General features: G+C 40.7%; 1 protein-coding gene across 4 annotated transcripts in view; it reads right to left on the bottom strand.

Annotated features, from left to right (window-relative positions):
• ASB7 (ankyrin repeat and SOCS box containing 7) overlaps positions 1–16,789 on the bottom strand; it is a 51,837-nt gene that overhangs the window by 6,853 nt on the left and 28,195 nt on the right. For 2 of the 4 annotated variants that reach the window (XM_007095863.3, XM_042988211.1), the window contains exon 5: positions 12,084–12,689. In XM_007095863.3, coding sequence (XP_007095925.1) covers positions 12,084–12,689 — 606 coding nt within the window. Of the gene's footprint in view, positions 1–4,563; positions 9,720–12,083; positions 12,690–16,789 lie in introns of those variants that run through there. The other 2 variants (XR_006218452.1, XM_042988212.1) reach the window with 2 other exon arrangements.

Below are 16,789 nucleotides of genomic sequence, written 5' to 3'. Positions count from 1 at the left end.
AGAAATACTATCATCCTCAGAAGGTATCTCCACATGGGCCTTTCCCAGGGAGAGATGTACTTTCTATGTCTAAATATCAGATAGTTTTACTCAATTTGCTACTGATTTTCCTTCTCCTTAAGCAGTTTGTTGTGCTGTGGCAATCTTTGCCTATCTTGGGACAATCTGATTTTTTAGAAATTTCTTGACCATGTATAATCCCTGTCTGCAGAATGGCCTTTAATGGGAGAGGCTTATCTTGGTGGTTAAAAGCATCCACCCTGGAGCAAGATGGCCCAGGTCTGAGTCCTGGCCCCACCACTTTCAATCTGTGTGGTCCTAGGCAAGCTACTCAGCCGCCTGCTTCAGATTCTTCATCCATGAACCAAGGATAGTAACACCTACATCACAGGCTTTCTACCAGCATAAAAAGTAAATTTTGCTAACATGCTTATGGCACAGTAAGAGCTATTTAAGTATTCGGTAAATAAATATTAAAATGGTAATTTGTAAATACTTGTAAGGATAACATCTACTTCTCCTTCCCAGAAAAGAAGAGGACTCTTCTTGGAAGCTGAGGTCTCCATCTTCCTGGTGTTAAGATAGTGAGACACCTAGCTGACACCATGGGAGCAACTGGTAATCCATTATGGGGAAAAGACCCTGGGCAAAATGACGGAAATGGCACTCTGGAAATCACTGCATGACGACTCAAGCAGAGGTGTAAGAGCTTTGTGTAAACAGCTGTGCAGTGACGACGGGAGAGATGTCCTTCTACAACGGTGCCACAAATACACAAATACAGATCTGAACTAATCTTGCCATGAAAAGCAGGCTAAATAGTAAGGAGTGGTAAGAACTCCTTGTTGTAATTACTGCTATTTCTAAGACTAAGGAGCTATCTTTTCAGGAGTATCATTTTAGGAATGGAAGGTCATGATGGAAAAAGAAGTACTTATTTTGTTGTCAATACATCACTCAAAAGTACTTACGGAGCACCTACTATGTACTCAAAAATGCACCACCCAAGGATTAAAGGGGTGAGGGGAGAGGAGGCAGCAGTGGCAGAGGAGAAGAAGGCAGAGGAAGAGAATAAAGAGAACGAAACCAAAAACAAAAACAAAAACCCTCAATACGCACGTGCACAGTGTTTATTAGGTGTCTCAGAAAATTATTCCTACCCTACTAAATAACAACTGCCTTGTCCAAGGGATTGTAACAGGGGAGACCTGGGGGGGGGGTGGAAATCTCACAAAAGAGTATAATTTAAGGAATCATAAACACTTGGGGAGATGCAGAAACACTATAAGGTGTTCACACTAACAAACTACAATGGAATTGCATAACAGTTCAAAGGGTTATTAGTCTTTCCATTTGGTAAAGAAGCCCATCATTAGTAATAATTGGGCTGGTCTAAAGTAGGAAATCAGCTTTTGAAGGGTCTGGTCTAGGATAAATTACAAAACCAGGCAGCAGCATAATTTAGAAAATTAAATGTCCTAAACCACCTCCTTTTGATATCACCATTACCATATTTATGATAGGATAGGCAAAACATTTTTGTATAAGCTAAGTAAAGAAAATGAAAGCACAACAAAGGTCCCAGTCTTCTTTGGGAGAAAGGGAGAAGAGGCTGGACATTTCAGAGGGGAGGGTGGAAAGAAACACAAGGAAAGACTGAGCCTCCTCTGGACTGCTTTATACAATCCAGCTTGTCCCTTCAAGCACCTCCCCACCTCAGGTCAGCATCTGGAATGGTCTCCCAATTCTTCTGTTTTACTTCAGCTTCCCATTTTAAAATCCTACCATAAACATGTTTTATTCCTTTGCTCTTCTCTCTGAATTCCTTTCACAGGGACTCAGTATGAAATGTGTTCAACACGGGCAGCTGGGTGGCTCAATCGGTTAAGCGTCCGACTTTGGCTCAGGTCATGATCTCACAGTTCATGAGTTCGAGCCCTGGGTCAGGCTCTGTGCTGACAGTTCGGAGCCTAGAGCCTTCTTCTGATTCTGTGTATCCCTCTCGCTCTGCCCCTCCCCTGCTCGCACCTTCTCTCTCTCTCTCTCTCAAAATAAATAAACATTAAAAAATATTAAAAAAAAAAAAAAGAAATGCGTTCAACAAATCTTACTTCATAGGACAATGGCAATTTCTACCTTGCCTTAAAATAAAAATCATGGTATTGTAAAATAATTTAAGCCTTAGAATCCAAATATATACAATATCAGCCTTGATGACATCTGTCCATTGGTTACATTTTTTTCCACAGGCTAAGTGAGCATTGACCTATATTCTTCATTTGCACCAAACAAAATATTGCTTCCTAACAAGTGACAAATCTCTAGAAGCCTACGTTAAAAAGCAGAGTGCAATATAGGGGCACCTAGGTGGTTCAGTCGGTTAAGTGACTCTTGATTTTGGCTTAGGTCATGACCTTAGAATTTGTGAGTTCAAGCATTGGGCCTGCAGTGGGCTCTGGGCTGACAGTGTGGATCCGCTTGGGGTTCTCTCTCTCCCTCCCCTGGCTCATGCACACATGTGCACAAACTCTCTTTCTCAAAATAAATAAGTATTTTTAAAAAATTCAGAAAGCAAAATTAGTATCATAAAAAAAAGTCAGAATAAGGTAATACTTTCTATATCAAAGAACCTTAAAATGTAGGATAAGTTGATTTAGAACTGTGTACTATTTATTTCTAAAAGTGATTTTAGTAATTGGTACTGAAAAGCCTATCAAGACTACAATGTCGATGTCTGGCAAATTCCCAACTTCTTTGGGAAAAAAAATCAATAATCAAAAATCACCTTAGGTAAAATGTGTTACATAAATGATTTCTCCAAAGAGTTATACTAGGTAACACTGTTTTGATATCATCCTACCAAAAAAAAAAAAAAAAAAAAAAAAAAAAAAAAAAAAAAAAAAAAAAAAAAAATCAAAGAAATTGATTAAAGAAGCATTTGAAAGAAACACAGGAATAAGGGCACCTGATATAAAGGTGTTGTTTTATGTGATCATCTGCTGACATGCCTGTCGTTCCATTAGATTTAGCAGAGAACACCACAGCCTAAAATTTTCTTAAAATTAAAAAAAAAAAGTCATGACCTGTATTCTTACTTTTTAAAGTTCGAAACTGTTTTGGAACTTTAACTTTGCAGCTAAAACATAGTGTTTGACTATTTAAATAAAAACACACTTCAGATTACTGCAGTGTTTATAAAACAGTGTTCTTAAATTTTTTTTTAATGTTTGTTTATTTTTGAGAGAGAGATTGACAGAGTGGGAGTGGAGGAGGGGCAGAGAAAGAGGGAGACACAGAATCCCAAACTGGCTCCGAGCTGTCAGCCCAGAGCCTGACACCCGGCTTGAACCCACGAACCATGAAATCATGACCTGAGCTGAAGTCGGACACTCAACTGACTGAGCCATCCAGGCGTCCCTAAAACAGTGTTTTTAAACACCTGTGATGCTGTTCTAGAAAATAACAAGCTTACGTACTTGACAGATTTAAGTCTCCACCAAAACAGTTTACCCAATTCATTTCCCTTCTACCTAATCTTTTTTTCAGAAATATAAGCCATTTAATTTCTTAAATTATACAATTTGAAATACAACCCAGTCCTATCTTTTACGCACCACTGAAGCATACTGAGTGGTTGCTTCAGGTCTATGAACAGCATCTACTGGAAACCCAGATCGCTGCATCAACTTGGACTCCTTAGGACAGTAAACACAAACCCAAATAGCATATTCTTTGCCGTAAGAAAAAATCTATACCAGAGCTTGCCACAGGAATAAAAGATGCTGTGTAATTTGTTCAGCTGTTTAGTGAACAAAATTAAATGGTTAATTTACTGGACTTCTTGCGCCTTGGATATGCTGCTCTCTAGAAGTGGGATCTAGAATCCAGGGTACTTACTAATCCTCCAAATTAATCTGAATAATGAATCTGTTTGCCCTCATGCATCTGATAGAACCACAGTTTTACAGACACACTTCAGCAAACACTGATCTCCAGAGATCCTAAACTGTAAATATGCTGGCATAGGGCAAGTCGTAATTTAAAGCATTTCATTTTATCCAGGCGTTGTTTTATGTGATCATAGAGAAAGAGAAACTGTAACTGCAAAGAGAAATATATCAGAGATTTCACCAAATTTGAAAACACTAGGCTAACAAGGTGTCCTTAAAAATTTGAATAGAGAGGTTATACATCATTAGGTCTCAAAGTTTTTAAGTTTTATGGCCTTTATGCACTCTTAAAATTGGAGGACCTCAAAGAATTTTTGTTGTGTGGGTTACATCTATCAGTATTTGCCACACTTAGAAAGGAAGATTGAGAAATTTAAAACGTATTCATTGATTCATTTAAAAATAACAGTAATATGGGGTGGGGGGCGCCTGGCTGGCTCAGTCAGTGGAACTTGTGACTCTGGATCTCGGGGTTTTGACTTCAAGCCCCACGTTGCATGTAGAGATTACTTAAAAAATAAAATCTTAAAAAAATACAACAAAATAAATAAAATAAAAATAACAGTAATATAAATTCATCATCACTTGAAGTAAATTTTTGTGGGGAAAAAGAAGCTGCTTTCTAAGATAAAAAAGGTTTCACGAGAAGAGTGGCACTGTTTTACATGTTTTTGCAAATTATTTCTTAAAGTCTGGCTTTATAGAAGACAGCTGGATTCAGAGATCTGCTCCTGCATTCTATTGTGATATGCTGTCTTGATTGAAGTAAGTGAAGAACACCCAGCCTCACATAACTGGAAAGGGAAGGAATATTTTCACAGCCTTTTAAGATAATCATCATCTTTGATACTTCACCAAAACTCGACAGTGTTATTTTTTTAAAGGTTAGTTGCAATAGGAAATCTGAAACAAAATCAATGAACCTTTTGTACTCTTTCACATTAAAATCCATTGGTCCATCTTGCCCTTTGAACAGTTCACTACTTTATGAGATCTTCCAAATGCTGGCCGATTTCATTATACGGTATCAAAAAATCACTTTTGTTAGTATCGCTGCTGATCTCAAAAAAGTCTTTACGTATTGGGAACGTACCAAAGTCACAGTAGCAAACACAAGCTTTTCAAAATTCTAATTTTCACTTGAAAGCTCAGATTTTATGGCTTGCCATAAATACTGTCAGTTGTTTCCCTTAGGGTGACAAGGAAATGTCTGCCAAATATCCAAGGTGAAATGGCTATAAGTGTGGCTGTCAGTCGCCCTTCCAGGTAAAAATGGGTGTTCCACACACACAAAAGCTGCTGGTGCAGCTCAAACAACTCAAAGGAGTGCGTTTCCTCAGTTCAATCACAGCACTCTGCAACTCAGTAAGAATACTTTCCATCTCCATTCCACAGAATATTAAAAGGCACACACGCAGAGGGATCAGATTTAATGGGATTAATTTTGCTGCTTCGTCAAAGACATCCCTAAATGGAACTGGAATCTTCTTTAGTGAGATTGCCTGGCGGTGAAGAGCACCAGGACTGCTGGTACCCTTGGGGGCCATGGCCTGAGGAGCCAGCAGGTTCACCTACTGTTGCATTCACACCCAGTCAAATGTCAGTGCAGTGAAAGAGGCAAATCACGTAGCATTGCTAGGAAATCTGTTTTGTCTGCGTGGGCACCTAAAACGGTCTCGAGGACCCCCGGGGAGTCTCCACTGTTGCACATAAATTGTAAAATAAAATCTCAAGCAGCAGGAAACCATCCCCTTTAAGAGTGGTTACTGGCAAGAATTTTAAGAAGGGAGAGACCCCAGAGACTATGGTCTCATCCCCCCATGGTTCAGAGGTGGGGCACTGAGAACCAGGGGGAGTGGGGAGGCCCAGCGGCTTGCCCAAGTGTTTTTAGGCAAGTCAGACACAGGGTCAAGAACCCATTAGCCCCTCTCTCCACCATTAGATACACCTAATTTAATAGCACCTCTGACACAGGCAGAGCTGTGTCTTCAGAATGGTAAATAGGAGAGATGTGCCTCTCAATTCCAGTGGGCAAATCACCACTCAGCCCAAATGACCACGGATAGGATAGTTTTCACATTGTAAGTAAATATGATAAAACTAATGAACAGACTTCCAGTTTCAGCTCCCAAACATGTCAAGAGCTTGGAAGTTATCACTCCCATCCTCATAAGAAGGAAAAGCTGAACAAGCTCAAAATCAATGACTTCCCTTGGACCAGCCCACCCGTGAACAGACCTCCCAGGGCAAACGTCCATCACAGAATCAGGAGAGAGGAACAAATCCAGAGGGTCACTGTGGAGATGTGTGTGCCTGGTGCAGAAGACGTCAGAGCCCTGAACTGGCAGAAACACTTAAATGATAATTTTGATGAATTACCTGAGGCTGTGTGTGGACTGGCCTGACAGGGAGAGCCCCCACCTGTTCTCTCAGTTTTACTCTCAGGAGCCCCACCAGGTTCTCACAGTGAATAGCTGATAAAAACCCCTTTGTGGTTCTAGCAAGGGAGGGCAAGAATAACCATATGACCTATGCCCAGAACCTTCTCCATAACAAAGGCCTGTTCTCTACAAGGAAAGACATTACCAGAGTCTTATCCCACCTGGAGAAAGAACATTTCTCTGACTTCAGCCCCCAACAGGCTTTCGGTCTCACCAAGGGGTGTAAGTGTTGAGGAGGAGAAAGATGCGGGGGCGTGAGGGGGCAAACTAAGAAACGCTTATGAAGGCCACAGCCCAGGGACACAGGCCCCTGGATACACTGAGATCTTCATCTGTAGACTGTGGACTGCTAGCCTCCCCACACCCTGCCTCCACAGCAACAGGGGTCCAGTGTGAGGACAGTGGACTACAGGTGCATGTGAAAGAGCCGCGAGACGCCAACACTTCCGAGAAGCCCAAAGTCAAGAGGGGAGACAAAAGCAAGGACGCAGGAGTTTGAAGCCTCCGGCACCTACAGCCTTGGCAGACACAGCACACAGCCCAGCTCCTCACCAGGTTAACACAGAACCTGACATTTAAAGGCCTATTTACCTCAGTTCCTGTTACCTGATCCATCATGCCTGGCTTCAATAAAAAATTACAAGACAGGCTAAAAGGCAAGAAAAAACAACAGTCGGAAGAGACAAAGCCAAGCATCAGAGCAGACTCAGCTATGACACAGATGCTGGAATTATCAGACAGGCAATTTAACTATGATTGCTCTTTTAAAACTAACGAAAATATTTGATGGTGGTGGTAAAATCTTGCCTCTCTAATGCCTTAATGAAATAGCAGCTCTGCAGAGGTAGATTCCACACAGTAAGTATAGACGTGGATGTCACTGGCAAAGTAAGGAATGGGTGACGAGCGCAACCTCTCCAATAGCTCTTGACCTTGCTGCTTGCACAAGTCTTTGATTCCACTTTGCCTTCGGAACATTTCCTTCTTGTGCAGAAAGGGTAAGCCTTACAATTGAAGGATTTCCTCGGCAGGCAGCACAACACGGCACCCGTTCTTCAAACAGTCCAGCCTATCAGACATGGAGGCAGCGTCCTCTCAGGGGGCGCTCTCCAGCAGGGAGTCATCTTGTTCAAGTGGCGCTCTCCAGCAGGGAGCCATCTTGTTTACTGCCCTCTCTACTCTGACTTGACTCTGTTCTCTAAAACCTTCTTCCAATTTCCACACCCTTGTGCACAAGGAGCTGCAGGTACCAGTTCTGTTCAGTCCTGAGGCCTTCTCCTGCAGAGGTGGCTGGCTGAAGAAAGTCCATGGCGACCACATGTGTGATCTGTGCCTGAGCATGAAGAAGTAGGCTTTCCCCTGAAACTAAGTTCCTCACTACTTCTCTCCGAACAAAATTCCAGGCATGCAGGTAATTAAAATCCCTTTTTGTCCCCCCATAAGTTTAAAAGTTCTTGCTGGTCAATGCCTGAGGTTCAGCTTTCCTGTGGAATTCCTCTCTCTTCAAAGATTTTACATTCCGAGTAATTCCTTCGTCAGTAGGTATGTTGAGTAGGGAGGGGAATTTACATTATGGCACAGGGAGATGATAAGGGGTAAAAGAGCACTGGATTACAATCGAATAGCTCAGGCTGAGTTTGGTTATTATTTAACCATATCCTCAGGGTAAACTTTACTGATGAAATAGTCTTTATCCACGTTTAATACTGTACCTGTTTTAACATTTTCTTGTGCTTGCCCTTTTTTTATTCATAAATGTTTACTTTCTTTTTTGAATTGGGCAAACATTCCTACAATGTTCTGCTCTTCCCTCAGGCTGGAGAATTTGAGCCCATTTCCATAGACCAGAGCTTCCAGGATCCTCTTTGCTCCGTAATGGTGTTTGACGCTATGTGCAAATTATTCTCCTTTAATTACCTGTGTTCATTTGCATGATCCTGAGAATGAGGTTTTTCCTTAAATTTTGTGCCCTAGGCACCCACACCCCACTTGCCTCACCCGAGCCTTGGCTTTGGTGCAAGGGGCTGTTTAACTCCTCATCCAGGGACTCAGCCCTAAATGGACCTCTCCCTACCAACAAATGGGTGTCTGCTGCAAACTGTCTCCACTACCATTTCTACCTGTGATCAGTCACACCTGCATTGTTCCGTTGTTCACTTTCTCATTTTTTCTTCCAAGTAAAAGAACTAAAAGAACAAAAACTGGCTTCTCTAAGCTGGAAACATCTTTCCTCCTGCAAAATGATCCACATTCTTGTTCCAGGGCACAAAGAAGCTGCTCCTTCACTTGACTGGTTTTCTGGAGGAGACCATGTCGAGTTCCAGCCATTCTAGGAAACAGAAGTTTCCGGAAGTCTGGTTGCAGGTAAACAGTACCAGCAGTTCTTCATGGTTTCTGCCTCTACCCACAGTCAACAAGGCACCAGCAGATACTAGTTTATACCTAAGCCACTCGACCTGTTCTGTTTCTATGCGGTTTGTATCAGAGTTTTTATGGCAATTTTTCTAAAAAGCCACAGTAGCTTTTAGATTCCATAGGATTATAACTGTCTTGAGCTCTTCTAACTTAAATAAACTGCTTCTAGTCACAATGGTGCAATGAACAGAAGAGACTTGAATAAAGACCACCAAGTGGCATTTCTGCCATCCTTATACCTCAGGGGTCTCAGATTAGAAGCCAACAGCTCGGTGCCTGGTGCTCAATGGTGTTGTGGAGGCCAGAAGGAGCTTGCAGATTTGACTTAGTGCTCCCTGAACTATCCGACCTTCCTTCACTCTGGCTTTCAAGAGAGCTCAGTAGAGAGCTCCAAAAAGCATCAGTTACAGTTGGTTCTTCTAACAGATAATTACTCACTAGGAAAAGAAAATCCAATAAATGATGCACAGGTCAAGCAGAAATGTTAACTTTGGTTTTGGCAGGAAACATCACTGGAGAGTCAACAAGGAATGGACTATGTTGAGGCACCTGAACACAACGATACTGTAGCCTTCAAAAGGTTGATGGCCCTTCACTTCTGAAAAGCATACCAAGTTTGCTCGGCCACCAACCACCAGTCAACCAGCTGACCCACATTTCCTGAGGGCCTACCAGGTACACAGCTCCACTCTACATGAAGCAGGAGATCTCAAATATGAAGAGGCAACCCCGTAACTCTTTCCACGTGCCCCTAATTTTAAAGGTACCTGTGAGTTTTCTCTGTAACTCAACAGTCTTGCTCCCCAGAAGCACTCTGTGCTGTAACTCAGCAGCTCTGAGGCTGATGGGAAAGGGCAGCGCCCCCCATCCCTCCTTGGGTCTCCATATGCAGACTACAGAAGAGTCCACCGAGCTGAAATTAGGAAGCAAGGGGAGAATAAGAATCTAGGGGATTCGCTCTATTGGAAGCAAGCCAGCCTTTGCTGTTCATCCACTCTCGTTTAATTATTTTATTTAGAAAAGTACACATAGCCATTAAAATGTGCCAGGCACTGTTTTAAGTGCATTATAAATATTAACTCATTTAATCCACATGACAAGCCTGTAAAACAGATATAATTATCCTAATGCTAACAAGAGGACACTGGGGCACAGAGCAGTTGGGTAACCTGCCCAAGCTGACACGTGGCAGAGTCAGGGCTTGAGCTTGGGCCACCTAGCTCTAGTTGATGCTGTTAACTGCCGAGTGAGGTATTTAACAAAAGGAGCTGAGGCATTTATGTATATAATATGCCTTCCCGAAGGCAGTCATGCTAATAAAACCAGGAGTCTCTAGTGAGAAGTTAAGACAAAAATGACAGCAAGAACACAAAGATATTCAGAATGTATAAAGAATAAAAGATACTTCACAGGCTATTTACCATGACAGAATCCTAAGCTCAAGTTCAAGAGTAATCTTCTCTCTCATAACACCAATACCTCTCCCAGTCTATGCATGGAGACTGCTAGAAAATTTGCTGAAAAGAATCAGCACTTGAAATTTCACAGCAAACTTTTCAGAAAATGTGGCCTGGATCTGAAGAGTCAGAGTAAACTGGTGAGGAACCAACATACACAACATCTCCCATCTCTCCAGAGGTCCCGTGCCTAGAAAGCTCTCAGCAAGGGACCACCTACCAATCAGCCCAAAACACCTCTCCCAAGGCACACAGACCTGTACTGTGGAACATGGGAAACACCAGGCGCTTGTAATTACAGTCAATACAGTTAAATTAAAAATTCAGTTCCTTGAGGCACCTGGGTGGCTCAGTCGGTTAAGCGTCCAACTTCGGCTCAGGCCATGATCTTGCAGTTCATGGGTTCAAGCCCCACGTTGGGCTCTGTGCTCACAGCTCAGAGCCTAGAGCCTGTTTCAGATTCCGTGTCTCCCTCTCTCTCTGCCCCCTGCCCCCATGCCTGCTCATGCTCTGTCTCTCTCTCAAAAAATGAATAAACATTAAAAACATTCAGTTCCTCAGTGGCATTAGCCATGTAACAAGTGTACAACAGCCACCATACTGGACAGCACAGACAGACCATTTTCAGACCACGCAGAAAGACCTACTGGACAGCACAAGTTAGATCCTGAGTGTGATTTCTTTTTATGCTTTAGTGTGTATACACCCAGTGGTGATAATGTCTTTTCCTTTTTACAAACATACAAAATTCAAATTATACTTCATTTCTAGACTGCTAGAAAACTTGCTGAAAGAATCTGCAAATTTCTACTCCCAAGTTCAGTTCCAAACAAGGGGGCAGATTATCTACAAGGTCAAGTAAACTCCATACCCCTCGGTACCTGGTACCCTAACTTCTTCCTTATTAATGACTGAAAGGTAAAAATCAGGCGAGGAAAGAGGAATTCACTAAAAAGTGCAGCAGTTGGTAAAATCATATATTTTGTTTATAGACTTTAGCTTCATGTTTGGAAGCTGAGCTCTGAGACACACACTCGACTAGTCACACAGGACATCCAGCAAGAGAAGGAGGCAGTGTCCGCACAAACCAATACCCCTGCTGGAAAAATGATGTAAACATGTGCACCACAACATGAGGTAGGGCACATGCCTCCAGGCTTTAAGAAGTGCCCACACAAAACCGTGTTGAAAGTGGAAGTCATGTGGACCAGGGACGGTGGCACCAAGTTTCCTACTGACAAAAAAACCTTTTCTTACAACAACTTCTAGCATCCTTAACCTGCATTATTAGTATCCCTAAATCAGGAACACTGCTGTTCATCTCATGTGGGGTCACATCATAGGAAGCCAGCAAAGAAACAATAAAACGATGAGCAACAGCTTAGCAAGAAAGCACAATTTCTAGGACACTTACACAGACACAGAACCTAAAATCCCAAACTCTCCTTCTCATTCCTCAAGCTGAAGTCCATGAAAGCCTGAATGACTATGTTAATGACCAGCAAGAACTGCTTTGTTCTAACACAGATCTTAGTGAATTTAAAAATTTCTCTTCTCTCTGTCCTTTTCTCCATTTCCTCTCTCAACCTATATACATACCCCTGTTACTTTCAGTAACACAACTGAATTTGTATGAAACCTTGTGATCTAGAAGTTTTTTTTACTTCAGATGAATGAAGAAGAATATTAATAATAACTTATTAATAAGCAGGGCTAATAGGAATCATTAGTGTCTGGTCATTTTAAGTTGTGAAAACATCTAAAGCCCCTCAGAAGATGAACATTTTAAATGCAATGACAGTAATAATGAAATTACATACTTGTGACTTCTTGTAAGAAATCCAAACATGGTCGACTACTTCCAGAAATACTTATTGAAACAGCCAATGGGGTCTGTCCTTCATAGTTCCTTGTGTTTGTGTCCGCTCCATAATTATATAACATCCGTGCACAAAGCACATCATCCCTAAGGGCAGACAAATGTAAAGGAGTCTGTCCATCTTCTAAGCGACCCAAGTTTGTGTCTGCTCCTCTCTGAAGGAACATTCGGCAATAAGAGTGATTGCTTTTGATCACAGCGTATCGCAGCAGGAAACCGTTCTGGATGTCAATGTTGGCATTGTGGTCCAGGAGGATCTTCACGCAGCTTGACCTCTCTCGGATGATAGCGAGCTGAAGTGGTGTTGTGCCTTTATCACTGAGCGGGTCGACCTCCGCCTTGAACTCCAGTAGAAGTCGGACAAAAGAGTCCCTCCCATAGTGAGCAGCCACATGGAGGGGAGTCCAGCCGTCATTACTTTTGGCATTAATAATGTCGCTCCTGTATTCAGACTCTAACATCAGGCGTGCGATCCGGGCCCGGCCATGCATAGCTGCGTAATGAAGAGCAGTGAAGCCTCCGATCAAGTCCTTAACTGTAGGATCAGCTAGGGTTAAAACCAAAACGAAAACATTAGCAGACTTGAAGACAAAACAATGGACTCTACCATGGCACAGGGCATTTAAGACGTTTCCATAAAAATTGCGAAATGACTGAACATTATAATGAACATCAAGTACTTCTTTCCTCAATTGAAGCATAGTTTCATGGAAAATAAATTTTGGTAGAAAGTTATCAAACCTGGGTTAACAGAATGAAAATGACTTACAAAGTATTTAAAAGATAGATGGGCAAAAACAGAGAGTTCAGATCGCCACATCCCCTCTCTTGGCTAATTTAACCAATTGCTTTTGGCTACTCAACTCTCTCATCTCTGTATTGTTTCATGTTTCTCTTCTGTTTTGAACTTTTTGTTTTATTTTCTCTTGTGTTTCTTGGTCTTAAAGAGAAGCATGTGTAGCAACATCTGCTGCTCTAAATTACGGATGTACTGTGGTCTGGCAGGCCACGTTGTTTTAGGGTGTATTAGGTAAAAAAAGAAAAAAAAAATATTTTCTGTGGTCTGTAAAAATTCCAAAGCATGTAAGATATATGTTAAGTGATCTTGATAAATCATGTTTTTGTAAGATAAAAGACTATTCTGGATTCTTAGTTTTACAAGAATTTTGGAGTTTATAAGAATTAAACACCACATTGGGTGAAAAATTCGGAGAAACCTCAGCACTGTATAAATATTATTTTCTAAAACAGTTCCAAAACTCTCTCCTAAATGGATTGATTTCTGGAGAGAAAGAGAGAGAGAGAAATGGGGGGGGGGGGCGGGGGTAGGGGACGGTGGGAGGAGGGAGAAGAGGAAAGAATAAAAGAGAAAGAAAAGCAACAATAATCTATCTGCTATGTCACTGACTTGTCACCTGCCCCCAATCTCTCCTGAAAGCAAGGGTCAGTTCTGTATAGCTCTCCTCCCGCTGACCTTCCGGGTCTGTGGGTAGAAGTGCTCCTTCCTACTATGTAGGTCACTGCCTGGAGGCTAGCAATTTCACGTGAAAATAAATTGTTCAGACCTAACTACCTAGGATTAAAATGCTTTCTCCTTATAAACATCACCCTTAATTTCTGGTTTGTTCATGAAAGAGAGAAATTCATGAGTGTTTTTCAAACAAATGAAAAGCTTCCCAAGTTATATGATTAAACATTCAAGTATTGTTTACTAAAATGTTATTTCATTCCAAACTATATTAGGACAGCTGTGTCCCTCAGGAAAATCTGTGAGGCAGAAAACTATATATAAAATATTAATAATACTATGGAGAATAAAAATGACAATTAAGAAGTAGTTGCTAACAAAACCTGTAAAAAAAGTTAACATTTTTATGTAAGCTGTATCAGTTGAATTTATAAAACCACTTAGTATAAACTGACAGTACCCAAAGGTTGTATTACCATTTAAAGAAACTAAGAGTATTCCATCTGCCTTGGCCTTCGCTAAAAGAAAAAGATACAATACCTATTTACTCTGTGACTTAAAAAAAAAAAAAAAAAAAAAAGCAAGAAAAAAAAAAAAAAAGCAAGAACATTTAAACAAAGCATTTTGCTGCCATCTGCTGGTATCAGGCATGAACTTCAGCTACTAATGTTTTCATTTAGACAGCTGACACTGAAGCCTTCACATCTGAAACCTACCTCCCTTATATACAGAGACCAAGTGAAGACAGGCATAAATCTAAAAGAATACCTTTAATTCAAATGAAACAATGAATTTTGCCAAGACTTCCATTTCTAATCTATAATGAGCTGCTTCCGACATTCTTTCTTAACCTGTCAGATTTAAGAATACCTTCTTTCATTTCTCTCACCTTTTTTCATCCACCAAGGGGTGTCTTTAAGGTGCCAGCACACAGTCTTGTGTGCATCTGATACTTGCTCTATTTGACAGTTAAGACTGAAAATATGTTACGTGAAATGGCACTAGCATCTTTGGTTTTCCACTTTACTACATCTTTTTTAGGTGCTACTTACATTTTGGTGCTATACTGAGCTAGGAAAAACAAAGATTAACAGATACAACAAGGATCTGCTTAGTCTCAGAAAAACCATGAAAATGCATTAAGTAAGCACATGCTGGAAACACAGCACAGCAGAGATGTAAATTAACAATGCATGAAATTGTATACTTACTGTCCTCAAGGAATTAACAAATGGGAGACAGAAGACCATTGAGGATGCAAACAAAGATTAATTTAAGAATTATTATTAGCAAGTGCAACAGATAAGAAAAAGATCTCATTTGTGATAGTAACAGAAACCACAGAAATCTAGATAGAAATTAAGAGATGGAGCAAGGCACATGTCAAGACATTTCTTTGAACTCAATGCACTTCATCTGTATCTGCTCAAATGTCCCTTCTGAGAAAAAACTTTCTCTGAACACTAACAGAGCAGCCCCACCCACCTCATTACTTTGTCCGCTTATAGCAAGCCTCCCTCCCTCCAAGGTGCAACTTACTTTATTTTCTATTTTTATGTTTTTCAAGTGCAACTTATTTTACACAAGTTATAGTATAGTCTCAAGAAATCCATTTAAATCTACTGAAAAAAATTTAAAGTGTGTATAAAAAATGCTTCCCACCAATAGGATTTCTTTTTTTCCAACAGCTTGACTGAGGTACAATAAAATCCACTCATTTTAAACGGAGGTTGATGAACTTTGACGAATTGTATACAGCCATGTAACCACCACCACAATCAAAATATTTCCATCATCTCAAGAAGTTCCTTCCTGTCTCTTTACAGTCAATTCCCTGCCCAGACTCTGGGTCCCAGGCAACCACTAAAGTTTTGCCCTTCCAGAATTTCATAGAAGTGAAATCACATAGTGTGTAGACTTTTGTGTTTGACTTGTTTCACTCAGCAAGATGTTTCTGAAATTCACCCATGTTATCAGTGTGTATCAAAGGTTCATGCCTTTGTATTGCTGAACTGTATTCCATAATATGGATACACATTTATTTATGATTCACCAGCAGGTGGACAATTGTGTTATTTCCAGTTTGAGGCTACTATGAATAAGGCTGCTGTGAACATTCACAACCAAATCTGTAAGTGCATATGATTTCATTTCACTTGGGTAAATACCTAGGCAAGAACTGGCTGGGTCACATATTAAGTGCACGTTTAACTTCCCAAGAAATTGCCACATTGTTTTACTAAGTGGCTATATTTTCTCATAACTGAGTTTATAATTTAATTGTGTATATATTCTGGATACAAGCTTTTTGTTAGGTATGTTTTATAAATATTTTCTCCTAGTCTCTTGATTGCCTTTTCTTGTTCTATATTGTTTTGTTTTGTTTTTTGAAGAGCAGAAGTTTTAAATTTTGATGAAGTCGACTTTTTTTTGTTTTTTATTGCTTGTGCTTTTTGTGTGTCCCATTTAAGAAATCTTTGCCCAACAGAGTATCACATAGAATTTCTATGTTTTCTTCTAGAAGTGTTATACCTTGTTTTTTAAATTTGAGAGAGAGAAAAAGAGCATGTGTGAGTGGGGGAGGGGCAGAGAGAGAGGGAGAGACAGAATCCCAAGCAGGCTCGGTGCTGTTAGCACAGAGCCTGATGTGGGGCTTGAACTCACACGAACCGTGAGATCATGACCTGAGGTGAAATCAAGAGTCAGAATGAGCCACGCAGGCGCCCCTAGAAGTGTTAAACTTTCAACTCATATTTAGAAGAATGACTTATTGCTAGCTGATTTCTGTGTACAGTGCGATCAGATCAAGGTTCACTGTTTTCCACACAGGTATCTAGTTGTCCAGCACAATCTGTTGTAAAAACTATCTTTTTCCCAATGATTTATGCTTGTGCCACTGCTGAAAACCATTTACCATACGCAAGTGTGGGTCTATTTCCAAACCCTATCCTGTTCTATTGACCTAAAAGTGTATCCATACACCAATACTGGCTTGCCTTGATTACTGCAGCTTTACAGTAAGTTTTGATATCCGCAAACCTTCTTAAAAACTTTTTTGGCCAATAAATTTTGGAATCGACAATTTCTTCAAACAAACCTGCGGGATTTTGATTGGAACTTCATCACCTCTAAAAATGGAAACCATCCCCTAATACTTTAAATAATACTGATTCTTCCAA

The sequence above is a fragment of the Panthera tigris genome, chromosome B3 (assembly GCF_018350195.1).
Source record: "Panthera tigris isolate Pti1 chromosome B3, P.tigris_Pti1_mat1.1, whole genome shotgun sequence".
In the NCBI taxonomy this organism is placed as follows: Eukaryota; Metazoa; Chordata; class Mammalia; order Carnivora; family Felidae; genus Panthera; species Panthera tigris.
The sequence above is the reverse complement of the archived record's forward strand: the minus strand, read 5'-3'. Positions and strand labels throughout refer to the sequence as shown.